We start from the raw sequence: 26,857 nt of genomic DNA, 5'->3' as shown, positions 1-26,857 counted from the left end.
GTATTTCTGCTGATGCCTGTGCTCAATTTCGCAAATTCTATTTTCTTTTTGCAATTGAGCCATATTTTGTATGGAATATCTTTTGAGAAGCTATAGCCTTATGGATGTTAAGTTTTTTCCTCGCGACGATTTTTTTTGGGCCCGGGGCTTGGTCCAATCCTAGCTCCGCCAATGTGTGTGTGTGTGTGAAGAGTGGATGCCCAGCTAGCTCGCTCTCTCCGCACAGTCCAAAAATGGCTCCGCGCACCACTCGTCGACTACTAGATTTGGAACCCTAGCGGCGGGGGTGTGGCTGTGGCATTTAGTACTAGCTAGTGCGTCTTCTCCCCGCAAAATCCACCCAACCATTGCTCCGGCCTGGCTGAATCTTGCCGCTGGGGGCTCTGCCTGTTCGATCGCGCGCGCTAGCGGCGACTCGGCGTGTGGCGGCGGAGTAGCGATGCTCGCCGACGGCCGTTCCCGGCGCCGGCTGGTGGCGGTGAATCGGAGAAGGAAGGAAGGAGGGCGGAGGGAGAAGGTGGGGAGGAGGCCGGAGGGACACGAGGGAAGGAGGGCGGCGGGGGCAGCGGTCTTGCTGTCGCCGGAGGCGGCGGCCGGCTGGTGGAGGCGCAACGGGCGCGACGCGGTGGTTGGTGGCTGTCAATCGGAGAAGGAAGGAAGGATGGCTGAGGGAGAAGGTGGGGAGGAGGCCGGAGGGACACGAGGGAAGGAGGGCGGCGGGGGCAGCGGTCTTGCTGTCGCCGGAGGCGGCGGCCGGCTGGTGGAGGCGCAACGGGCGCGACGCGGTGGTTGGTGGCTGTCAATCGGAGAAGGAAGGAAGGATGGCTGAGGGAGAAGGTGGGGAGGAGGCCGGAGCGAGAAGAGGGAAGGAGGGCGGCGGGGGCAGCGGTCTTGCTGTCGCCGGAGGCGGCGGCCGGCCGGCAGAGCGCGGGGAGATGACGATCGCCGGCGAGGATCTGTCGGCCCGCCGGCGTACGGTGTCGGCGTCGTCTTCCGCGGCTGCCAGGGGCGCCGTCGACGGCGCCCCACGCCGATCCCGAGCGTGGCTCGCTGCGGCGCTGTGCCTCTTCGCACTGCTGCGGGTCGGGGCGGCGGCGGAGTCGGGCGTCGTCAAGGTGGACGGCCGCGTCGCCATCGCGTCCACCGGCGACTTCATCGTCTGCGCCACGCTCGACTGCTGGCCGCCGGAGAAGTGCGACTACGGGACGTGCAGCTGGGGCAGCGCCTCCCTCCTCAACCTGGTACGTACGCCCCGCGCCCCCTCTACCCTCCGCTCACCGCCGGCGCGCTGACCGCATTGTCCTGTCGTTCTCAACTCCATCATCTGCCGCAGGACCTCTCCAACCGAATCCTGCTCAACGCCGTCAGAGGTACGTAAGCGATCGGCCGTCCATGATCCATGTCCATCCCACTCCCACCCACGGTCTAGCCGAGGCGGCGGCTCACCGATCGAGCGGAATTCCTCTTCTGCAGCCTTCTCGCCGCTGGTGCTCCGGCTGGGCGGCACGCTGCAGGACAAGGTGATCTACCACACCCCGGGCGACGGGCGGCTGCCGTGCGTGCCCTTCACCAAGAGCGAGTCGGCGGTGTTCGGCTTCACTCGCGGGTGCCTGACCATGGCACGCTGGGACGAGCTCAACGCCTTCTTCCAGAAGTCTGGGTACGTCTCCGATCCTCTCAGCCCGCAAACTATTTAGGCATCATGCGATCGATCGAGGGGAGGGTTCCTGTCTTCCTGGTGCAAGATCCCTTGACCTGAATGCTGAATCACACACTCCCAAATTAAGCCCTAGCCTCCACGACTCGTCACCTTTCCCCCCTTCAATTATTACAAGCCAAAAAAAAAAGAGAGGGAGTGCCTATCTTCACGCGTGTTTTTTTTTTAGAAAAATCTTCACGTTTTTTCCTTTGAGCAACTGAAAAATCTTAACGTGCCTTTTATTTTTGAGAAACACGTGCTTCTTTTTTTTAAGCCTTGGCCCTTGGATTACAAGGCAGGCCGCGGGTGGATGTGGGCTGCCCGCGGCACCCAAATCAAAGCCCACATAAATCGTCTTCGATGTGGGCTGTCCCGACGGTAAAAAATATATGTGGCCGTCCCGCGGCACCCGCGACAATCCCCACGCCTTGTCACACCGAGCCGGCGCGGTAGCGCGTACCACCCACCCCCTGGAGCGCTGGAGTTTCTCTGGGCCGGCCCATTAACGTGATTCACCCAAACCGGTTTTGGCTGAACCGGTTTTTTCTTTTTTTTATTTTCGGTTTTCTTTTTATTTATTTTTTTCCTTTTACTTTTTTGTTCATTTTTCTGTTTTCCTTTCAAATTTTTCCTTTCCTTTTTCTCTTTTTATTATTTTCTTTTACATTTTTTCATTATTTTATTTTTTCAATTCGAGAAAATATTTTAAATTCGTAATTTTTTCTATTTTATTTTTATTTTTCATTTTCAACTTTCTAACATATTTTTAAAAACATATGAACATTTTTTGTAATTGTGAACAGTTTTTTGAAATCATGAACAGTTTTTTGGAAATTACGTACTTTTTTACTTTAATTTTTGTGATTTTCTTTTTAAATTGGTGAACATTTTTAATTCAAACAATGTTTGTCAATGTAAAAAAATGTTCATAAAATTCATTTTTTGTTCATCGAATTTAAAAAATGTTCATGAAAATTCAAATTTTGATCATCAAATTGGAAAAATGTTCGCGCCCTTCTGGGCCGGCCCATTCTGCGTGCTGGGCCGTATAGGAGGACTCCACCGAGCCGCTTGTCTCATAAAAAAAAAGATGCAGCAGTGGGGATCAGGGCGCGGCCAGCAGCACCCTGAGCGCCGCCGCAAGATCCACCCGCACGCGTCGTCCCGCTCCACCACCTTCCACCGCCCCGCCATAGCCGCCGCAGCTTCGCCGTGCACCTCCTCCATGGCCACCGGAGAGGCGCCCGCCCCCCGACGATGGCCACCACGAGATCCCCGCTCGTGCCAACCAACTCACCCCGCATCCTGGGTTCTCCATGGCCGTTAGTTCTCTGGTAAATCTCGATGCTTTTCAGATCAATGCAGTACTAGTAGTCGTGTTGGAGAAAATGTGTGCAGTCTTGGTGTATTGTACATGGCACATCGTTTTGAATCTTCTGATGGATATCCTCCCGTACTGTACCGCCACCAGAAATTCAGATAGTCAGTCAGGCATATTAGTCTCAGGAGCCTTGGGTCAGGGGATTAACATTAACCTCCCGTTCCTACTATGCTAGCCGTGAAAGGTTCAGCGGACGTTGGCAAACTTTCATTATGCTCATAGGTAATATAAAGAATAAACTGTTTTTTTCTTCTTATTTTTCCTTGCAGCGCGAAGGTGGTCTTCGGGCTGAACGCTCTCAACGTCCGTGAGACGGACGGCGAGTCCTATATGGGAGGGAACTGGGACTTGACAAATGCAGCATCGTTCATCCAGTACACTGTCAGCAAGGGCTATGAAATCCATGGTTGGGAGCTCGGTATGTTCTGTCTATGCCATTTCTTTTGGTACACTGAACCGGGATGAAATTTCAGTCAGATGTCACATCTTATTGAATAAGTGCAGGAAATGAGCTCGGAGGCAAGGCAGTCGGCACCTTGATCGCGGCTGACCAATATGCCAAAGACGCGACCTTTCTGAAATGGGTCGTCGAAGATACTTACGAGGACAGCCCATTGAAGCCGCCGCTGCTCGCTCCGGGAAGCTTCTTCGACAAAGACTGGTTCGGTGAGTTCATCACCAAAACCAGTCCAGATATTGTCAGTGTGGTCAGCCACCATATCTACAATCTGGGGGCAGGTATGTAAAGCTCACTGCATACAGCCTAACGATGCAACATTGTCCGATACATGAACCAGGACCTGAACAAAATCTGCTAAACATTGAACGAACGCAGGAGTGGAGACCGGCCTCGTCAAGAGGATCCTCAACCAGTCTTACCTCGACGGGGTGGCGAGACAATTCAGCGATCTCCAGCAGTTGCTGAAAACCTCAGGGACGTCCGCCGTCGCGTGGGTCGGCGAGGCTGGAGGGGCTTACAACAGTGGCCACCACCTTGTCACTGACGCGTTTGTGTTCAGCTTCTGGTAATGTGGGACACTGAACTGTAAAACTATCTGGTTCTTGGTGAGGTTGTTCTCATGGGGTTGTATTTTCAGGTACCTGGACCAACTTGGCATGTCAGCGAAGTACAACACAAAGACTTACTGCAGGCAGAGCTTTATTGGTGGCAACTATGGCCTGCTCAACACAACAACATTCCAACCAAACCCTGACTACTACAGGTATGGTATACTGCTGTTACTATGGGCTGCATTAGAGTATTTTGGATTTTCCTTGATAATCCTCGATCCTTTTCTTCTATATTTGTTGAGCAAGCTCGGCCCATACTACTAACTTGCTAAAAAAAACCTCTTTTGCATCTATAGGCAGCAGACTGTTATTCACTTTGTTAAAATCCCACTCAGTCCTTTCTGCATTCAGAACATCCGATACATGAAGACATTTGTTCCTTCTCTCCTGTACATTGGTTTCCCTCCTGGAATTGTCGGAATCCATTTATCTTCCCATATATTGGTAGACATGCCATCTCTAATTCTCTTGATCAGGCCTAAGTGAAGTGCTGCTCTCCCTTTTAAGATAGCTTGCCAAACATGTGAGCTATTCTTCTTTGCTTTCATAAAATTCACGCTATGGAAGTATTTCCCAGCCACTCTATACGTGGGTATTGCTTGCATGACCGCTTTAATTAGAACTTCACGACCTGCAGAATTTAACATTTTCTCTGACCATCCACCCGCTAAGTTACTCAATCTTGTAGTTAGCTTTTCAAAGGCCCATGTCATTCTTCTTCCTAGGGCCGTAGGTAGTCCCAGATATTTCTCCTCTAGAGCTTCTGTTTGTATTTCCATAATTTTCTTATCTCTTCTTTCGTCTCTTGACTACTGTTTGGGCTGAAGAAGATTGCTGATTTTGCTTTGTTCAGTGAGCTTGTTAAACCTTCTGCACAAATCAGGAACAGGTAAGGAGAAATAGGATCCCCTTGCCTTAATCCTCTTGCTGCTCTAAAGGGTTTCGATAAACGACCATTCACCTTAACCGAGAAGCTTACTGTTTCAACATATTTCCTTGTCAAATTAATCCAGTAATCATGAAAGCCCAGTTTTTGCATTATCCTTTTAAGGTATGTCTATTCAGTATGGTCATATGCTTTAGTCATATCTAATTTAATGGCACTTGCTCCAGTTTTACCTTTCTTATTTCGAATGTAATGAATGCATTTATAAGCTGTAATAACCTTATCAGTAATTAAACGCAAAGACACAAAAGCACTTTGTTCCTCTGAAATTATTTCATCCAAGATTAATTTAAGCCTATTTGCCAAGACTTTTGAACAAATTATATATAAAACATTGCATAAAGCTATTGATCGGCACTGAGATAAATTCTGGGGATGATTTACCTTTGGAACAAGCACCAAAATTGTTTTGTTTAGGCCCTCTGGCATTTCACCATTCTGCAAGAACTTCAACCCTGCATTCCAAACATTAATCTTTATCAGTTCCCAATGGTTTTGAAAAAAATCCTGCTGTAAAGCAAGAACTTCAAAACTGCATTGCAAACATCAATCTTTATCAGTTCCCAATGGTTTTGAAAAAAATCCTGCTGTAAAACCATCTGGACCTGGTGATTTATTTGGTTTCATCATAAATAGTGCCTTCTCAACTTCTTCTGAAGTAAATGGTTTACATAAGTGCTCATTTATATCATTTGTTACTTTTGGTTGCACATATTTTATTACTTCATCTGGTTGCAGGTTCTCCTGACCAGAAAACAATTTGGAGAAAAAGTTAGTAGCTATGTCTTGAATTTCTTCCTGTACATGACATATCCTTCCATCCTCTCGCTGTAGAGAATTTATTCTGTTTTGTCTTGCTCTTCCTCTGCATTTTGACACACAAAAATGTGGCTAATGACTAGAGTACTTAACGTAACTTGCAAAGCAAATAGTGGCTAATGGCATATGGACTTGCAGAATCAAAGAACGTGTGTTTACTGGCTAATGACACATGGACTTGCAGAATCAAAGAGGGGGCTAATGACATTTCTTCTTCCTATTTCCTCTGCAGTGCGCTACTATGGCATCGCCTGATGGGAACCAAAGTTCTAGATGCCAAATTCAGCGGCACCACCAACCTGATCCGTGCCTACGCACATTGTGCGAAGAACTCGGTAAGCACATTGCATGTTCATCACCATACTCTCGTCGACTAACCTTCCTCTTTTTTGTTTTTTCAGACAGGCATCACTTTGTTGTTGATGAACCTGCACGGCAATGCCAGGAATGACGTGTCCTTGACAAGTGAGGAGCTGCTTGTAGTTGAGGCGTCTGGAGTCACAAGGGAGGAGTACCACCTCCTCCCTGAAGGTGGCGACATTCACAGCCAGGTGATGCTGCTCAATGGCAGGGCCTTGACGACTGATGCAGATGGGAACATCCCTAGGATGGAGCCCATCATACTGGATGCGGCGCAGCCCATTGCCATTGAGCCTCTGTCCATCGTCTTTGCTCACATGCCCAATTATTATGCCCCTGTGTGTAGTTAAGGGCGTGGTTTTTGTTGTTCTTGTTGTTATAGATTGGGATAAGAGTGGCTAGAACATCAACATCAGAGCACACAGTCCCTCTGCTTGGAACCAGACCGTCTGATGTAAAAAAGAACTACATCTAGTGAACTACAGCCAGAGCCATCCTTCACATTGTTGGGCAAGTTCAGTTCTGGGCAACAACTGACATTGTTCAGTTTGGCATCTCTTTTGTTCAGTTCACCTGCAAGGTCTCTGTTCAAGTGTCACTTTTTATATTCATTGTGACTCGTAGGTCATTGTAGTCTTGGAAGGACGTGCTGTTGATTCACACTCTCAGATTACAATACTACAAGGATCACATACACAGAACCTAAGTGATTCGCATTTAATTTAGCAATCTCAATTCCAAACTGCTGCGTAGACGATACTGCAGAGACGACATGCAGCCGACACTCGTATCCTACGGTGGACCAGCGCTGCTGCTGTACATTGGATGGTGTGATCTTCTGCATCGTCCTCAAATCGTGTGGGCATTGTCGTGTGTATAGCAGGATTGATCTCAATTCCCATCCACATACAATCTGCTGTTTTGAATGATGCGGTTAGGCTAGATAAGTATAGACCTCTGGCCATGACCAACTGTAGTTTCAAAAAAAAAAATTCCAAGTGCACTACTAATAGATTTGGCCCTGTTTGTAATGAATTAATTTCTCCTGACCAGACTGCCTTCTTAAAAGGCAGATTTATTGCTGAGAGTATTGTTGCTGCACATGAAATTATTCATGCTGTGGCTTCAAAAGCAATCTGGTTTTGTTTTCAAATTAGATTATGAAAAAGCTTATGATAAGACAAAATAGAGAATTCTTGCTGGATATGATGAAGAAGAGAGGATTTAGTCCTACTTGGATGAGGAAAATTGAATCTCTACTTCATAATGGTTCTGTTGGTGTCAGGATAAATGACACCAATGGAGAATATTTTGTGTCTGGCAAAGGGGTTAGGCAAGGTGATCCTGCGTCCCCCGTTCTTTTTAAGCTAGCTGCTGATGTATTCACTAGAATACTGATAAAAGCTGCTGATAATAAACTAATTGAAGGCTTATTTCCCCCTAATAATCCTGCAGGTGTAATCAGTATGCAATATGCTGATGATACCCTGCTCTTGATAGTAATTTAGCTCATGCCAAAAACCTGAAATGGTTGTTATCCTGTTTTGAGCAGATGTCTGGCATGAGGATTAATTTCCATAAATGTGATCTTGTTCCTATTAATATTGATAGTGAGGTTGCTCAAGCTTTTGCTCAAACTCTAGGGTGTAAGATTGGCTCCTTTCCTATTAAGTACTTAGGGGGGCCCTCACCATCATTGCAAACTCCGCAGAGAGGGCCTGTAGCCTGTCATTGATGAGATCATCAAGAGAGGTGCAGGGTGGAAAGGGGGAGGCTCCTGTCTACTCGGAGAAGGCTTACCCTAGTTCAAGCCTGCTTGGCTAGTATTCCTTCTTATTTAATGGGGATTATTAAATTTCCCAAATGGGCTGTTACCTTGATAAACTCCCAACTTGCTCATTGCTTTCGGGATGATTATGAGGGACACCGTAAATACCATCTGGCCTCTTGGGGATCTACTATTACCCTCAGAAAAGAGTATGGTGGGCTAGGGATCACCAATTTAGTTGATATGAACTTGTGCTTGTTAGCCTCCTGGATCAAGAGATACTTCCTAGATGATGGCAAAATCTGGAAACAGATTGTAGATGCAAAATACAGGACCCAGAGTCCTAATATTTCACTTGTAGCTCTGTTGGAGCTTCCCCCTTCTGGAAGGGAGTAATATGGGCTGCTAAAGCTGTTAAGTTTGGGTACTCCTGGAAAGTAGGTAATGGGAGGAGGGCTAGATTCTGGGAAGACCAGTGGAGTGGATAGGTGATACTTCTCTCCTGAGATGTTACTCTCCTGGAACTCCCTTTTTAAGTTGATTAGTAACTATATTTTGACTAAGGAGGCAGACACCATTTGCTGGAATTATGAGACTACAGGGATTTATACAGTTAAATCCTTGTATAAGATTATTAATTTCAGAGGTTGTGTGCTAATATCTGGAAAAAAATATCTTCTAGATATCAGATTTTCCTCTGGTTACTAGCTAATAATAAGCTTCTTACCAGGGATAACCTGCAAAAAAGACAACATATACCTGATGGTTCCTGCCTTTTTTGCACTGATCCTGAATCTTGCCACCATTTCCAGGGATAACCTGCAAAAAAGACAACATATACCTGATGGTTCCTGCCTTTTTTGCACTGATCCTGAATCTTGCCACCATTTCTTTTTCTGTTGTGTTGTTTCTAAGGAGGTTTGGAGAGTTGTTGCTGGGATTACTAACACCAATACTGTTCTGAACATATCTTCTTTGCTAGAGTGGTTGTCTAGTAATCCCAACACTGTAGTGAAGGTTACTTTTGCAGCGACTCTCTGGGCTATCTGGATAGTTAGAAATGACATGTGTTTCAATTCTGTTCCATGGTCTAATATCCAGGTGATCTGGAGGAAAGCTGCTGGGATGATGGCTACCTGGGAAATGCTGTACTCGGGCCCTGTCAAGGAAAAACTAAGAAGCCTGATAAGAGGACTGGAGCAAGTTGCCCGAGACCCCCCTCTGCTTATGTGGCCAGATCCTGGCTAAAGAGGAAGATTACGTATACCTACTGACTAGATGCGGGGCCTCACTGGGGCTTCAGGTAGAGCGGAGATTTGGAACAGCTTGCAGTTAGAGAAAATGGGGGATGTGGCCCTTTGCTTGCTCTGCTCTCCTGTTTATCTTTCATGTCAAACTATGTGTCTGCATCGACCAAAGGCACTGCCAGCAGCCAAAACTACTGCCATGGCAGCCAAACCGGCATCAACACGATCGCTGACATGGCAGCCAAAGCGGCAAGCCACCGACTCATGGCCCGCCCGCGTTAAGAAAAATCAATTTATTGTTAATATGAAATATGATTTTATTTGGTAATCACTTATTGTCTTACTAAAGGAAATGGAAAATAAGGATTCATTTGGTAATCAATTCTTGGCTTATCAATCAACTGGTCAATACTAGTAAAGAGGAAAGATTTTACTTGGTCTACGTCAATACTCCGAATCAGCCAGTTTGAAAATCTGAGCAAATATGGAAGAAACCTGAGACAGTCTGTGTGAAAATTAATGTAGATGCGCCATTTCATGCGGAGACCTTGGCAGGAGCTTGCAGAGCTGTGGCGAGAGATGGTCGGAGTAATTTTACCGCAGCCACAACATGGCCTATGGTTCATGTAGCATCAGTGGTTTCGGCACAGATAAAGGCTATTCGGTATGGTCTTATTCTGGCTTCAAATATCGGTGCTCCAATATAATCATTGAATCAAATAGTTTACATGCATTGGAGGCAGTTTTAGACCTTGATGCTTACATGGGTCCCGATGTGCCAATCGTCACCAAGACTAGTCTATTGGCGATGGACTTCTCAAATGTCAGCTTTGTTCATTGCGAAAGGGAAACCAATCTTGTTGCTGATTGTTTAGTAAAGCACTGCTTTAGTCTTGGTTTATCTCAATTTTGGGACTCCAATCCCCCTGACTTTATTCTTCCACATATTGTAAATGACATAGCTATTATATGAGGAGTAAAGTTATTTATGTTAAAAAAAGAGTAGGGTAAAGATGGTTTTCAGGAAAACAGTGGGAAAAAACCAAGATGGGAGAGGGGAAAATCAAAACATGTCGCACAGAGAATTTGGCCCCTTCAACCGTTCCAATCACACTCCAAATCCTTTTTTTTTTGGAAACAGACACTCCAAATCTTTTATTACCTGAATAATAGAGATGTTCTATCTTTCAGTCACTATGGAAACATATTTGTGAATCCATGATCAACATTATCTAGCATACAACGGTGGAGGAGACGGCCTGGAAGCTGAACCGGGTCTTTGATTCGTAGTTGAAGAAGACCTTCTCTTTAGGCCCAACCGGGCGGCCGGCGTAGAGGGTGCAGAGCTTGCCGTCGCCGTCCGGCTTGATGGCGGTGTCCGGGTAGACCTCGATGGAAGAGCTGAACCCCGCGCACGCCAGCTTCACGTTCTTCTGCGTGCAGCCGCAGTTGTTCACCAGTGTCACGTATTGCACTAGCCTTCCTCCCGGATCCGGGTAGTCCTTCGTGGTGACAACAAGATCTGAAGTTCTGCACCCCGCTGCACTGCCTGCTTAAACACACGATGAAAAGCAAATTAAAGAGTGCCTTGCTAGTTCTTGGTGATTGCTTTGCTACGCTGAACAACGTACCTCTGTTGCTGATGCAGAATAACACACAGGCCACAAGGATCACGGCTGGCTTGATCTCCATGCTATTGTCTAGTACTAAGCCCCGATGTGCAAGCAGATACGCCGTCTTCAGATTGTGTTGTTTTATCACGCTAATGGCAAATGACGGGCTATTTATAGGCGAACGGGCCAAAGGAAGTTACTGTGCCAGTTGGATTTCGATTCTTTATTTGAGGCAACCATTCAATTCTCGATTCACCAGATAAGTGCAGATTTGATTGAGATAACGTATAACTCCCTCTGTACCCATTTATAAGGCAAAAAGTTTGGAAACTTTAATTCGTAACCTTTCCAAAGCTTCTTTTCAGGGTTTTTTTTGCAATTAATGTTGGAAACTCTGTAGAAGGTTCAAGTCCCATAACGTCCTTTTCTCTTTTTTCTTCACGGTTTTCCTTTTTTGTTTATTGTTTTATTTTTTTATTTTTTATTATAGACTGCTCTTGTAATTTTTTAAAATATACACAACTTCTTTAACCGTTAGTGTTTTACTAAAAATGTTCATAATTTTAAAAATATTCAGATTTTCAAAAAGTGTTTGCGTTTTATCATAAGTTTGGATATTTCAAAAGATGTTCAGGAATTTTAAAAATGTTCTAAATTTTCCAAGAAAACCAAAGTTCAAAAAAAATTGCTTCAAACAATCTCTTGTTCACTTTTAAAAAGTAATTCTTTTTCTGTTTTTTGAAACCAAATAAAAACATAATAACCACTCGCTACATGGTGTCGCCAATGGGTTGGCCCGGTCGGGGAGCCCATGTTTGACGTAAAGAATGTCTTAGGCCATGTATTGGATGATAATTGGTTGCCTCGAGACGAGATGATGCGTCCTTATGGATACAGAGTTCCCGATCCAGCAATGTTTGCATCTGAGCTTATTGATTCCACTTCAGCAACCTGGGACAGACAATTAGTTGGGGAGACATTTCTTCCCATGGATGTTCTGCTGATCCTAGGTATTCCACTTTGTACCAGGAACTTGCCGGATTTTTGGTGCTGGAACTATGAGAAAAAATGGCGCTTTCTCAGTCATATCTACATATAGGATGTTAGTAGCCACCAAGCAAAGAAGGGAGGCTTGGTTGGAGGGCTCGGCGGGCACTTCTGGTGTGAGCAATTATGAAAGCTCCTGGAAATCTCTATGGAAAACGCTGGTACCAGCAAAAATTCGAATGTTCCTATGTAAGTTATCAAAACACTCGTTACCTACGAAGGATGTCAGAGCACATCGGCACATGACTAGGTCAAGCTCATGCAGTTTATGCGGTGCACCGGACTCTTGAAGACACTCTTTGCTAGAGTGTACTATGTCGCGGTGTACGTGGGCTCTGGTCGATGACGAGCTAGCTCAAGAACTAGTGGCCACCACCGAGCCTCGAGCGAAGAATTGGTTATTCACTTTAATGGACTCATTATTGCATGCGATGTTTGTCAAGCTCGCTGTTACTCTATAGGCAATTTGGTTGGCTAGACGGAAGGCTATTCACGAAGGAATTTTTCAAAGTCATCATTCTCTGCATGTCTTTGTCACTCATTTCATGTAGGAGCTCAAAGTCATTAATGAGAAGCAACCGGTGCAATCTAGAGCGTGTGTCACTCATCCCGCCGGTGCCGCGAACCCACGTCCGAAGGCTCCTTCTGCTGGTTTTGCACAAATACATGTGGACACAGGTATTCGGCAAGGCAGAGGGGGAACGACAGCAGCTGTTTGTAGAGATTCAATCGGCACGTATCTGGGAAGCTCATCCCTCATCATAACTGGAGTTCACGATCCGGCAAGCCTAGAGGTTGTGGCATGTAGAGAGGCATTGGCTCTCGCGGAAGACCTTGATCTCCAACAATTCATAGTTGCTTCGGATGCAAAACAAGTGGTGGAGGACTTAAGGAAGGGCAGTCAAGGGAAATACGGTGCCATTATCCAAGAGATTAAACTAAGATCTTCTGTTTTCAGTTGTAATTTTACTTTTGAGAGTCATGCTGTCAATGTTAAAGCACAAAGTTTAGCTAGATTTTCTCTTTCTCTAGCGCATGGGCATCATGTGTGGCTTGACCAACCCCATGACATAAACTGTATCCCACTTCATGTGGCTTTTGATGAATATAAAGTTGGTCTTACCCCTAAAAAATGTCTTTCGTTTGGGTGCCTAAAAAATGTATTTCGTTGAGGGCCAGTAATATGCAGGTGTAAACATTTATGGGTGTGGGAAACATCCAGCAATCCAATCGGGGACTTATTGGTATAAGAAACTCAGTAGCCAGATAATCTATCAGTTTTTGACGAAAGATAGCTAAACAATCATCTGTATATTCAGTCGGTGAATACTAAAATACTCAAGCCATCTTTATTGGTGCCATTTTCCCCCCTGAATTTGCCTCATGCCAGCTGATTATCAAGCAAATCCTGGTCATTTACTTCCTACAATGTCGAATAGGAGTATATAGCAATGATACATCTGCAATAGTAAGATTTGCACTTTTGGAACACCCCTTGTTGTTCTGGAGAAGGTGACCTGTAGAGATTTGTACTAGTATTGCTCGTATGGTCTGATTGCATTTATTTCGGGGCCGGTTACCCAGCTCATCATTCTGCTAACACTGCTCTTGATAGGTATCGATTCGTTTAGCCCATTCCAATCACCAAACTTTTTCTTAAAATCTAGTTTTACTGATCAAGTTCACCCTTGATGAAAATGGGTTATTTACGGCCTAGTGGCAGTGGCATTCAGGCGTGAAGTCAGATATACAAGGTAACACATGGTGCAGTAGTTATTTCCACACACTCTTAATTAGTTTCCTAACCCATCAAATGGCATATCTACTGTACTTTGTATAGATCCCGCAAACAAGACAGGATCGGGTGACTGTTGGCTGCTTCCAGTGTATGCTTGATTGTGGCCCTTTTGAGCAAACTGGGTGATTTGTAGCAGATCTGAATTTAATACAGTACGATGGTAAGAACTAAGAACTTTATTCAGAAATACACCGTTTTTGTCGCTATGGAGGCATATTTCTGATATGGCCATGACATCATTTATTCGCAGTATATATCTAACATACAATGGTAGAGGAGACGGGCTGGAAGCTGAACTGGGTACTTGAGTGGATGTCGAAGAAGACCTTCTCCTTAGGCCCAACCGGGCGGCCGGCATAGAGGGAGCAAAGAATGCCGTCGCCGTCCGGCTTGATGGCTGTGTCCGGGTAGACCTCGATGGAAGAGTTGAACCTTGGGCACGCCAGCTTCACGTTCTTCTGCGTGCAATCGCAGTTGTTCACCAGCTTCTTGTATTGCACTGGCCTTCCCCCCGGATCCGGGTAGGTGTGCGAGGTGACAACAAGATCTGAAGTTCTGCACCCTGCTGCACTGCCTGCTTAAACACACGATGAAAAGGAAATTAAGGAGTGGCTATATGGACCTAGAGATAATCTGATCGTAAATATTAGCACACAATTGCTTGCTAGTTCTTCGTGATTGCTTTGGTATGCCGAACACTATACCTCTGTTGCTGATGCCGAATAACAAACAGGCCACGAGAATCACTTCTGGCTTGATCTCCATGCTGATCTCTAGTAGTATGATTGTTTTGATTTACCTCGCCAATGGCAAATGCCGGGCTATTAATAGGCGAACGGAACGGGCCAGAGGAAGTTAATGTGCAATCAGTATTTCGATTAGTTTGAGGCAAGCATTCAATTAATGATTCACCAGATATACAAGTACTCCCTCCGTTTCTTTTTATTCTGCATATAAGATTTGGTTAAAGTCAAACTTTATAAAATTTGATCAACTTTGTACGAAAAAATAGTATCAAAATTAATTCCATAATGCATCTAACAATATCTCCATCTCCATCTCCACTACTATTAAACAATCAAATAAGAACTTTCTTACGTGTACCCAGCAATTAGTCCCGCAGAACGCGCAAACCAATCAGCACCACACAATTAGTTCCATAAATCTTAATCCAACAGCCATCACTGATCTAATACCTCTAGGGTGTGGACTTAGCAAATTCTCATGAGTGACCGTGCTCCACCACCATCCATCCACCAGGAGAGAAATACCAGCCCCGCGTCCGTCCCCTATAATCACGCTACATAATATAATCCCATAATCAAAACTGAAAACACCATCGCAGGGCTGCACCCGACGTCCCCATCTGCCGCTAATCAAGGGAACGACGCCCTTAATTCCGCTCACTGGCGACGCCAGCGCCCGGTAGTTATTGCCCAGTCTGCTCGCACCATCGGCGCATGCTGCCGTCGCCGACCGTCCTTATCCGGCTGTAATCCCAGCGTCCTTCTCGCATCACCCTGCTGCACTTCTGGTCGATCGCCTCAAGACGTCACCCAAGCGCGTGTGGCCACAAAAGCACTTCATCATGCTCAGGCGCTGGTAGACGACGACGTGCTGCGGAACAACGAGCAGCTCGTCATCGCCGCGGCTTGATCTTCCTTGATAAACGCTCGTCTGGTATTGGGCTGGTAGCGTGCTTGGTTACGTGATCTTCCTTGATCAAACTATCTTGTGCGGCGAGCAGTATGGTTCCTGATGTTGGTGTTCCAATCGTAAATAGATTGTCTCACGCGTTAGTGATTTTCTAAAAAATTAACACATGCACACACTTTCAGGCACCAGAAATCGTTTATCATGCATCTATGTGCTCAATTCGTTTACATGCCACGCCCAGACCTAGATCGCCGGGAAGGGTAGCCGCTGCAAAAGATACGAAATTATTAAATTTAGTGATGGCCGCATCTGATAGAAGCCCTAATTACATGTGCACCCATTTGGAACACATTAGTCCATTGCAACATAGCATCTGAAGGCTTTCATGTTTCCCAAATCTTTTATATTGTCCCCAAATCCATTCGTGATAGACAAGACATTAGTGTACATTGTGTTTGGGCATAAATGTATCCTTGCTTTAGTCATTTGCTTTGCCCCCGCGCACACAATTACCACCAGCGGCCCAGAGCTACGCAGGTCTATTTGAATATGAATAACTGGACAAACTTCAATTCAGTGGCAGGGTGGTGGTTCGCGGTGATGCACCCCTCTAGAACTTGGAGCAAATCCCCGACTTCCCTTTCCATGATTGTCTCTTGGGAGATATGGAATGAAAGGAACACATGTATTTTCCAGAACTAATCCACCATGCGTCATGTTATCTGAGTTATATCATGTTGCGAGAGTAACATAACGGTTAACTATAACTTTTCAACTAATTTTCAGATTTACGTTAATGTTTCACTAAATAACGGTTAAGTATAACTTTTTCCTAGTAACAAAGCAACAGAACCTATTTGGTCTAGTGGTTCTCGCGTTAGGTTTTGGAGAAAAAGGACTGAGATCCTGAGTTCGAAACCTAGCTATCACGCTTTTTCTTCACGTTCACTTTTTTCGCGTCGTGGTTACTGTTCAGTCGAAGCTCACCTAGGCCGGCCCAGTAGCGCGCTTCACGTTCACTTTTTTCGCGTCATGGTTACTGTTCAGTCGAAGCTCACCTAGGCCGGCCCAGTAGCGCGACGCTTCAGCGCCAGAACACGAAACCGGCGCTGAAGGCGCCGGTTAGGAGCTCCCCTTCTAGGCGTCCGGTCATTAGACCAACTTCGATCCTGTCTGCGCATGTCTTCTTTTTCCTTTCGAGGGGTGTCTGCGCTTGTGTTGAGGAGCAGAGAAAGCTACATGGTCTGGGCCGCTCCTCCTGTAACAAAATCGGAGCTATATGTAGTTTGGGCCTTAGGGGTGGGCCACGCGAACGAAGGAAGAAAAAAGCGCTAGGAGCAAAGCAAGGAAACCCTATTTGTTGCATTTTTTCTTCACGTTCATTTTTTTCGCGTCGTGGTTACTGTTCAGTCGAAGCTCACCTGGGCCGGCCCAGTAGCGTGACGCTTTAGCGCCAGAACGCGAAACCGGCGTTGAAGGCGCCGGTTAGGAGCTCTCCTTCTAGGCGTCCGGTCATTAGACCAACTTCGATCCCGTCTGCGCATGTCTTCTTTTTCCTTTTGAGGGGTGTCTGCGCTTGTGTTGAGGAGCAGAGAAAGCTACATGGTCTGGGCCGCTCCTCCTGTAACAAAATCGGAGCTATATGTAGTTTGGGCCTTAGGGGTGGGCCACGCGAACGAAGGAAGAAAAAGCGCTAGGAGCAAAGCAAGAAAACCCTATTTGTTGCATTTTGCTAACAACTGCAGGGTTTCTAGTGTCGCTGCCGTCATCTAAATTTTTTTTAGATCCCGTCGCCTCCAATTGCCATCTTGGCACTCAAAAGTGAGGGGACCTCAGATCTTCAAGACCTCCATGCTCTTCGCCACCGTCTAGTGATCATCATAGTTTTGTGAGAATAAATTTTCTCTTGTTTTTTACGGTGCCAAGTGAGAAAAATCCAGACGAAAAAAACCTAACGAAAAAACCTGATGAAAAACCTGGCGAAAGTGGGTACGAAAAAAAAACATGTTATCCTACCAACTAAGACGTTAGGAGTAGAGATTGTTTTCTGTCCATCAAACTCCACATTTCCCAGTGGATGAGAACTGGTTAGTGATGCTAAGTCAAGCATATATTTCGGTCCGAACGCCCCAATGCATGAGAAAGTTTTGGCTTGCCAGAATTTGAGTATCAATACAATAGCTCTTAATGATAAATATCTAGGCTTACCAGCCATAGTGGGGATAGACATGAGCGATTCATTCGAGTACTTATCAATCCGATCAATCAGTTGGTGAATGGATGGAAAGAGAAGCTGCGCTCCACATGAGGGAAAGAAATGCTTATAAAGGCTGTTGCCCAGGCCATGCCGGTGTTTGTGATGTTTGTTCAAAATTAAAAAAAATGCAAAGAAATGACAGGTGCAATATAAAAATACTTGTGCGGTTATGATGACAATCACAAGCGTATGCATTGAGCAGCTTGGTGGAAACTCTATGTCCCAAAGAATACAGGTGGGTTGGGGTTCATGGATTTGCATAGCTTCAACCTTGCTTTGCTTGCTAAGCAGGTATGGAGGTTACTAGAGAACCCCGACTCTCTTTGTGCACAAATCTTGAGGGCCAAATATTATCCAGATGGGAGATTACTGGATGCTATGTTGAAGAGCAGAAGCTTGTACACATGGCAAATCATTTTCTTAGGGTATCAAAACTTTCAGGAGAGTTGCAGTTTGGTGTATAGGGGACAGTTCTCGGGTGAACATTTGGTCAGATCTGCAGATAGACATTGGTGCAAATGGATGCGTGATCACACCTCGAGGAGCAACCCTGCTATCTAAAGTCTGGGACTTGATGATTGATGATCATGTCATCGGTCTATGGGATCATATTTTGATTAATGATGTGTTTTGGCCTGGTAATGCTCAAAGGATCTTGTCGATTCTGTTGGCACCACATGGAATGATAGAAGACTTTGTAGCCTGGAGGTTTGCAAAGAATCACATGTTTTCGGTGAGATCAACATACTCTATGTGGAGTGGGATCATCAGTTTGCCCGATAGTACGACGGTCGTAAGGGGAACCATCTTAGGAATATCCTGTTTGGGCAAAACTATGGGGCTCCAAAGTCCCGACCAAGATCAAGATCCATGCGTGGAAAGTCCTACACGGCTTCTTACTGTGCTTGGGAGTTTTCGCAAATCGCCACATTGCAACGTCCATCAACTGCCCTATGTGTGCGGGTGGATGTGAGGATATCATGCACACATTGTTCACCTGCCCGAGGGGTGAGGGCAGCCAAAATCTGGAGATGTTTGAAGCTGGAAGGTTTTGTTGAAGAGGCACGTGCAATGGACAGAGCAGGCACATCTCCAAAGTCCTTGGACTACATTTTATGTGTTCCCGCAAGAGAAATTTTGATACTGGATTTTACTCACTACCGGAATGACAAGCTACGTCGAGCCGTCGGCATAGGCCTGAAACCGTCGGCAAAGGTCTATGTCGACGGCTGCCGTCGGTGTAGAATACGTCCGCGTACTCTGGCCTGACCGTCGGCGTAGCTACCTATGCAATGGCCTCCGTACAGCCGTCGACATCGTTCCATCGTTGGAAAAAAAATAAGCTTGCTGTCAGGGCCGTCGGCATAGATTTGAGGATGTTAGCCCGCCTCAATCCCCGCCTATCTATGCCTATGGTGAAGGAAATATGCCCTAGAGGCAATAATAAAGTTATTATTTATTTCCTTATATTATGGTAAATATTTATTATTCATGCTAGAATTGTATTAACCGGAAACATAATACATGTGTGAATACATAGACAAACAGTATGTCACTAGTATGCCTCTACTTGACTAGCTCGTTGAATCAAAGATGGTTAAGTTTCCTAGCCATAGACATGAGTTGTCATTTGATTAACGGGGTCACGTCATTAGAGAATGATGTGATTGACTTGACCCATTCCGTTAGCATAACACTTGATCGTTTAGTTTGTTGCTATTGCTTTCTTCATGACTTATACATGTTCCTATGACTATAAGATTATGCAACTCCCGTTTACCGGAGGAACACTTTGTGTGCTACCAAACGTCACAACGTAACTGGGTGATTATAAAGGTGCTCTACAGGTGTCTTCGAAGGTACTTGTTGGGTTGGCATATTTCGAGATTAGAATTTGTCACTCCGATTGTCGGAGAGGTATCTCTGGGCCCACTCGGTAATGCACATCACTATAAGCCTTGCAAGCATTGCAACTAATGAGTTAGTTGCGGGATGATGTGTTACGGAACGAGTAAAGAGACTTGCCAGTAACGAGATTGAACTAGGTATTGAGATACCGACGATCGAATCTCGGGCAAGTAACATACCGATGACAAAGGGAACAACGTATGTTGTTATGCGGTCTGACCGATAAAGATCTTCGTAGAATATGTAGGAGCCAATATGAGCATCCAGGTTTCGCTATTGGTTATTGACCGGAGACGTGTCTCGGTCATGTCTACATAGTTCTCGAACCCGTAGGGTCCGCACGCGTAATGCTACGATGACAGTTATATTATGAGTTTATATGTTTTGATGTACCGAAGAAGTTCGGAGTCTCGGATGAGATCGGGGACATGACGAGGAGTCTCGAAATGGTCGAGACGTAAAGATCGATATATTGGACGACTATATTCGGACTTCGGAAAGGTTCCGAGTGATTCGGGTATTTTTCGGAGTACCGGAGAGTTACGGGAATTCGCCGGGGAGTATATGGGCCTTATTGGGCCATACGGGAATAGAGGAGATATGCCAAAAGGAAGGAGGTCTGCGCCCCCCTCTGGTCCGAATTGGACAAGGGGTGCAGCCCCCTTTTCCTTCTCCCTCTCCTCCTCTTTCCTTCACTCCTACTCCAACAAGGAAAGGAGGAGTCCTACTCCCGGTGGGAGTAGGACTCCCCCCTTGGCGCGCCCTCCTCCTAGGCCGGCCGCCTCCCCCTTGCTCCTTTATATACAGGGGCAGGGGGGCACCTCTAGACACACAAGTTGATCAAGTTGATCGTCTCTTGGCCGTGTGCGGTGCCCCCCTCCACCATAGTCCACCTCGATAATACTGTAGTGGTGCTTAGGTGAAGCCCTGCGTCGGTAGAACATCAACATCGTCACCACGCCATCGTGCTGACGAAACTCTCCCTCAACACTCGGCTGGATCGGAGTTTGAGGGACGTCATCGGGCTGAACGTGTGCTGAACTCGGAGGTGCCGTACGTTCGGTACTTGATCGGTCGGATCGTGAAGACGTACGACTACATCAACCGTGTTGTGCTAACGCTTCCGCTTTCGGTCTACGAGGGTACGTGGACAACACTCTCCCCTCTCGTTGCCGTGCATCACCATGATCTTGCGTGTGCGTAGGAAATTTTTAAAATTGCTACGTTCCCCAACATATGGTTGCTGTCGGCATAAATCGATGTATGCCGATGGCAACCATCTGCATACATGGAAGTGTGACGGCGGTTTTTCCCAGGCCATCAGCATAGCTTGATCTATGCCGACGGCCTCGAGCTATGCCGACGGCTTACATGGTTAGCCAACTAAACATATAATCGAGTGCACAAGGAGTGTGCAAAATTTCATGATGTTTGGACATCCGAAGAGCTCTAGGAAAAAAATCGAGCCTAAGCAGTGTACTTTTAAGTTTCTTTCATAGCCAAATTTTGTCTTTTTTGCCACAGCCGCCTCTAATGTCCAAACATCATGAATTTTTGTATGCACATCACGCATTCAAGCATCTTGGATGCCTCAATTCAGAATTTGATTTCTTTTATTTTGAATTTATTGTTCATTGGGTGTAGATGAGCTCGGGCTCAGACTCGAATTACCGAAAGAAAGTTAATTACTTACACTTTGTAGATTTTTCAGTGGCTTTCAAAGTCCCAACCATACTGTTTCCCGAGCATAGTTTCCGCCAATACTATCGTTATCACTTGTTGTTTGTCAAACCAAATGTATGGATCCAAAAGGGCCCTGACAAGAATAAAAGTTGTGTAGTAGACATCAGTCGCCCGCGCCAGGAGATGTGCATGGCGGTTCTTCATGGGGATCGCGTACGGGCTCGCAGGTTGCCACATAGCCTGGATCCTCTATGGCTATATAGGCTTCCCTATTGCTCCACCCGGATTCTCTACGCCAGAGTTCCATGTTGCCACTGTTACACCACCACACCCACGGCTTCAGAGGGGAGTTAAACGGTATAAATTACAAAAATATTTCTAAGTTTGGTCTGGCCAGTTTGTCAGGTGAACCTCACACTTTAAATGAAGCTTTCAGTGATGCTCGGTGGAAAAGGGTCATGGAGGAGTAATTTTTAGCGTTGCAGAAAAATAAAACGTGGCATCTAGTTTCTCGACGTGGAGGTAAAAATTTAATTGACTACAAATGGGTTTACAGGACTAGAAGGAAATCAGATGGTACCATTGATCGCTACAAAGCCAGGCTAGTAGCAAAAGGTTTTAAGTCGAGATATGGAATTGACTACGAGGACACTTTTAGTCATGTTCTCAAAGATGCTACAATTTGTCTTGTATTATCTATTGTTGTTTCCAGGGGATGCAGTCTCAGACAGATAGATATACAAAACACGTTTTTTCATGGTGTTCTAGAATAAGAAGTGTACATGAAACAACCTCCTGGGTTGATACTTTATTGTTTATTTACAATAAGATGCAAACTTCCATCTTTGTTCTCATATATGTTGATGACAACATTGTAACTATTTCATCAGATAAGGCAGTGCCAGGATTGCTAAAGATTTGGGCTTAGAGTTTGCCTTGAAAGACCTAGGTGATTTGCATTTCTTCCTAGGTATTGAAATTAAGAAAATCAGAGATGGCATTCAGCTGTCACAGGAGAAATATGCAACTGATTTGTTAACTAGATTGGGCATGCAATATTGCAAACCTTCACCAACCTCTTTATCCAGTTCAGAATCATTGTCTTTGGCAGATGGAAAGCTCCTGCATCAGGAAGATAATACCAGTTACAGAAGTATAGTTGGTGCACTTCAGTATTTAACTCTTACATGGCGTGATATCTCTTTTTCGCACACACATCACACATTCAAGCATCTTGGATGCCAAAAGAATTCAGATTTTTTATTTGTACTTTTTATTTTGAATTTAATGTTCATCAGGTGTAGATGAGCTCAGGCTCAGACTTGAATTACCGGAAGAAAGTAAAAAACAAGGAAGAAAGTTAATTACTTACTGTTTTTAGATATATTTTTAGTGGCTTCCAAAGCCCCAACCATAGTGTTTCCCGAGCATAGTTTCCACCAATACTATCGTTATCACTTGCTGTTTGTCGAACTAAGTATCTGTATCCAAAAGAACCAGCTTGCCTGGTCGACCTCTCCGTGGTCCAGCGAGCAAGTTTGGCCAATGTCAACATCTGCAAGTAGAAGATGAGGAGATTTCCCTTGTCCTAGAGCGAGGCAATCCAAACATTTTCCAGTATGATTAGGACACCACGAGGTTATAAATTCCACATATTTTCGGCCTTAAAAGCATGTCAACATCGTTGACTTGGAATGCTAGACCTCTTGGTCTTAGCCATGGTTTCCTCTCCTATTTGGTTGCAGTACGCTGTTGGGACTTTGGGATGGCTAGAACATTCAATTGGCTGTGATGATCTCTTACTAAGGTAAGCAAGCTCGTGTTTTCATTATCTTGTCTCTCAGTCTCAGTAATACTCCTTCTCTACTTGATCAGGTCTTGTCTCCAGTTGTAGCTTTGCACCTGCAACAGCCAACAGATACTCTCCTTCCAGGCCAATTTCTGATTGGTAGCTAGACCCTAACTCTCAAAATATGGTACTTTCATGTTGGGTTTCAAATGCCCATTTCCTCCATGTGGTTTAGGTTCCACGTTTGGCATATGGTCATTAGATCATCACCTTATAGCCCTCTTTAATCTTGGCGTCCGTTGAGGATCATGTCGTCTTTAACCCTTGGTATTGGCGTATTACTAGGGTACTCTATCAGTTCTGTGTATCTGTAATTCGGTAGTAGGGTACTCTGGCTCTGGCTCTGTGTTGTGGTCTTGGTGATCTGCTCCAGCCTCCAGAGAGTAGTACGATGACGATTGAAACTGTTGTTCTACTGATGGCAGATGTGTTAGCAGTCATCCTTATTGGTCTGGTTCTTTTGCGAGTAATGGGAAAACAGAAGTTTTGTACGGCGGATAAACCAGTGAATTCCAATAGCGGCCTCACGATCTTCTCGGATACTCAGATAAAGAGAGCAACTAGAAATTTCTCAGAGAAACTTGGAGAAGGAGGCTTCGCCTGTGTTTTCAAGGGGACATTGCAAGGTTCCTCCGTGGTGGCCGTCAAAAAGCTTAAAGACATTAGGCAAGGGGAGAAGCAATTCCGAGCAGAAGTGCAAACAGTTGGAATCATCCAGCACATCAATCTTGTTCGTTTATATGGGTTTTGTGCCGAGGGAAGCAAGAGGTTGCTGATATACGAGTACATGGAGAACGGATCTTTGAGTTCCCATCTATTTTCAAGGACTTCTGTAAAGCTAATCTGGGAGCTCCGGTACCGTATAGCATTTGGGATTGCAAGAGGCTTGGCTTATCTACACGAGGAATGCGAGGACTGCATTATACACTGCGACATGAAGCCCGACAATGTGCTCCTTGATGCACATTTCTGTCCTAAGATTGCAGACTTCGGTATGGCAAAGCTTCTTGGTCGAGATTTCAACAGGGCCCTGACAACAATGCGGGGAACCATCGGATACCTTGCACCGGAGTGGATCTCGGGGCTTCCCATCACACACAAATCTGATGTTTACAGCTACGGAATGACACTTCTTGAGATTATATCAGGGCGAAGGAATGTAGAGAAAATTAAGGAAGGGAGGTTCACTTACTTTCCCATCTTTGCTGCAGTCAAGGTGGCCGAAAGAGATGTCATGTGCCTGCTGGATAGTTGGCTGGATGGCTATGCCAATGTCGAGCAGCTGAGCGGAGCTTGCAAGATCGCATGCTGGTGCATCCAAGATGATGAGGATCACAGGCCAATGATGGGGCAAGTCGTTCGCATGCTAGAGGGTGTCATGGATGTTGAAGTGCCTTCTGTTCCGAGGTCATTACAGAATTTTGTAGGCATGGAGGATTGCTTACACTCGCTAGACCGAGCTTATCATTCTTTTCTTTTTCTCCAGTAGTGCACCATGGTGCTTCTCACTTATCAGTGTATCCACTTGTATAAATACACGTACAAGAGCACAGCGTGCAGCGTGCTTAGCCACAACTCAACAAGCTTCCCCTTCAAGAATTGTGTGTTCTGTTTTGTTCTGCATTTTGGTGAGCTTATGTCTTGTTGTCGCCCTAAAGAATAAGAAGAGAATGCACAATAAAGAAAAAAAATAAAAAAAATAACAAGTTTCTGCTTCTTCTTTTTGAGAACTAAACGAGTCTATGCTTTAACTGGCCAAAGAGAAGAAAGAAAGATTTTGGGAACCAGATCCTCTGACTTGCACAAGGCAAGTTAGAGGGTGCTACCTCTTGAGCACTACGTTGGTTTTCCCTTAAAGAGGAAAGGGTGATGCAACAAAGTAGCGTAAGTATTTCCTTCAGTTTTTGAGAACCAAGGTATCAATCCAGTAGGAGATCATGCTCGAGTCCCACGCACCTACACAAACAAATAAGAACCTCGCAACCAACGTGATAAAGGGGTTGTAAAACCCTTCACGGTCACTTACGAGAGTGAGATATGATAAGATAATATTTTTGATATTTTTATGATAAAGATAAATAAAAATATTTTCAATGATCCCAAATGCCCTTTAGAAAAGTTCATGATTTTAGTTAAAGGTGAAAACCTCTGCCAAAAATGATGAACATGTTTCTAGGCCATTCTGGATTTTTGATTTAAATCATAAAGTATTTGCATTTGGGCATTTAAATGCTATAAAATATTTTAAATGCTCAAATAATCATAAACTAAAATGTTTACTGTTGGATATATTCTAAGCAGTAGCCATGATTAGTTTTATGATTTTTGGAAATGCCCTGGCATTTTTAATAAAGCCCTAAAGTTATAGAAGAAATAGAAAATAAAAATTAAAGAGAGAGAAAGAGATTTACCTGGCCTCACCTGCGCAGCCCACCTGGCCGGCCCAGCTAGCAGCCCGGCCAACTGGCCCAGCCCACTGGGCTCCTCCTGTCGTCTTCCTCCTTGCCAGGAGGACGGGCGCGTGCCCGACGCACGCGCACCGCCGTGCGGCCACCTCCACCCTGACTGGCTGCCCCCCCATCGCCTTGGACCTCCCTTGCGACGCCACGCACCCCCTGAACCTCTTTCGCTCTCTCCCTGAGCTCCTCTCCTCCTCTGGCTCCTTCGCACGCAACCACCGAGCGCTGTCGTCGCCGCCGACGAGCACAACCGCGGCCATCGCCTCTCCCTTGCCTCTCTGTGCTGTCCAGAGGCTCCGCCTCGACGCCACGGAGCCCCAAGACGAAGCACACGCCCGCGGGACGCCCGAAGCGACGCCATCATCCTCATCCCCGCTGTCGGCCGCCGGAGATCCCCCTCGCCGCCCCGCTCGCTCCGGCTCCGCCCCGACCTCGCCGTCTGCTTCGCCGTGACCACTGTGAGCTTCTGCCTCTCCTCCCCCTCTCCATTCTCGCTGCCGCACGCCATAGCAACCGCACCGAGCACACCCGCATGCGCCACCGCCTGAGCTCGCCGCCGACGTGGCTCCGGCCACGCAACGGCCTCGCCGTCCTGTCCTTTGACCTCCCCGCACCTCGTAGGGTTTGTAGGAGTTAATCCCAAGCCTCCACGCGCACCGTAGCAACGGCTTCGAGTTCGCCCGAACTCCGGCCGCCGCCCAACTTGCCGCCGCCGCCACAGACCACCCCAGGTCCAGCCACCACCACCATCTGATGCGCCCAGCTGCGGGCGTTCCAACGCGCCCGGCCACGCGAGCTCCCGTCGTTGGAGTTGGCCGGACGGGCGTCGCCGTCGTGCTGTGCTTAGCACCGGCGTTTAGCCGCTGACGTGGCACCTTCATTAGTGGCTAATGACGCTGCTAATTTAACCCCACAGTCGCTGGCAGATGGGTCCCACGCCTTAATTAATCCCAGTTTCGTTTCTGGTTAGGTTAGTTTAAACCCCAGCAGGACCCACGCGTCGGAGTTGACTGTGCTGACGTGTTTGTTGACCGGACCCACCTGTCATTGACCCTAGGATGCACTAGGTCACTGACCAGTGGACCCCACTGGTCAGGTTTGACCCGGACCAGCCCCTGTTGACTCGCTGACGTCACACTGACGTCATGCTGACGTAGTAAAGGATTTTCTGGATTAAATCTAATTCAGGAAATCTTAGAAAATAGCCAAAACTTCTAAAAATCATAGAAATTCAACCGTAACTCCAAATGAAATAATTTATATATGAAAAATTATCAGAAAAATATGAAGAATCAG

The 26,857-nt window shown here is 45.9% G+C and overlaps 3 protein-coding genes across 3 annotated transcripts; 2 read left to right on the top strand and 1 right to left on the bottom strand.

The window, feature by feature from the left end:
* The first annotated feature begins 235 nt into the window (after window positions 1-235).
* Window positions 236-6,846, top strand: LOC125525690 (heparanase-like protein 3). Its single transcript, XM_048690690.1, has 9 exons — window positions 236-1,241; window positions 1,334-1,370; window positions 1,474-1,660; window positions 3,350-3,498; window positions 3,585-3,818; window positions 3,916-4,105; window positions 4,178-4,303; window positions 6,149-6,251; window positions 6,318-6,846. Exons 1-9 carry the CDS (start codon window positions 822-824, stop codon window positions 6,624-6,626), a joined length of 1,755 nt encoding a protein of 584 aa, XP_048546647.1. The 5' UTR covers window positions 236-821; the 3' UTR covers window positions 6,627-6,846.
* Window positions 6,847-10,371: 3,525 nt separating this feature from the next.
* LOC125525970 lies at window positions 10,372-11,032 on the bottom strand. The gene is made up of 2 exons (XM_048690973.1): window positions 10,923-11,032; window positions 10,372-10,840 (listed from the first exon to the last, which is right to left on the bottom strand). Exons 1-2 carry the CDS (start codon window positions 10,981-10,983, stop codon window positions 10,524-10,526), a joined length of 378 nt encoding a protein of 125 aa, XP_048546930.1. The 5' UTR covers window positions 10,984-11,032; the 3' UTR covers window positions 10,372-10,523.
* An 11,942-nt stretch (window positions 11,033-22,974) lies between these two features.
* On the top strand, window positions 22,975-24,700 carry LOC125524259 (G-type lectin S-receptor-like serine/threonine-protein kinase At2g19130). Its single transcript, XM_048689334.1, has 2 exons — window positions 22,975-23,060; window positions 23,129-24,700. Exon 2 carries the CDS (start codon window positions 23,494-23,496, stop codon window positions 24,589-24,591), a length of 1,098 nt encoding a protein of 365 aa, XP_048545291.1. The 5' UTR covers window positions 22,975-23,060; window positions 23,129-23,493; the 3' UTR covers window positions 24,592-24,700.
* The last annotated feature ends 2,157 nt before the right edge of the window (window positions 24,701-26,857 follow it).

Source organism: Triticum urartu, chromosome 7 (assembly GCF_003073215.2).
Source record: "Triticum urartu cultivar G1812 chromosome 7, Tu2.1, whole genome shotgun sequence".
In the NCBI taxonomy this organism is placed as follows: domain Eukaryota; kingdom Viridiplantae; phylum Streptophyta; class Magnoliopsida; order Poales; family Poaceae; genus Triticum; species Triticum urartu.
This window is presented reverse-complemented; position numbering and strand designations above follow the sequence as displayed.

Excerpts from the sequence above, each read along its gene's own strand:
- LOC125525690 (XM_048690690.1), top strand. The coding sequence starts at position 822 with ATGGCTGAGGGAGAAGGTGGGGAGGAGGCCGGAGCGAGAAGAGGGAAG. Across the intron at positions 1,371-1,473 it reads CCTGCTCAACGCCGTCAGAG|CCTTCTCGCCGCTGGTGCTC; the intron begins GTACGTAAGCGA and ends CCTCTTCTGCAG. Across the intron at positions 6,252-6,317 it reads CACATTGTGCGAAGAACTCG|ACAGGCATCACTTTGTTGTT; the intron begins GTAAGCACATTG and ends TTGTTTTTTCAG.
- LOC125525970 (XM_048690973.1), bottom strand. The coding sequence starts at position 10,983 with ATGGAGATCAAGCCAGCCGTGATCCTTGTGGCCTGTGTGTTATTCTGC. Across the intron at positions 10,841-10,922 it reads ATTCTGCATCAGCAACAGAG|GCAGTGCAGCGGGGTGCAGA; the intron begins GTACGTTGTTCA and ends GTGTTTAAGCAG.
- LOC125524259 (XM_048689334.1), top strand. The coding sequence starts at position 23,494 with ATGACGATTGAAACTGTTGTTCTACTGATGGCAGATGTGTTAGCAGTC.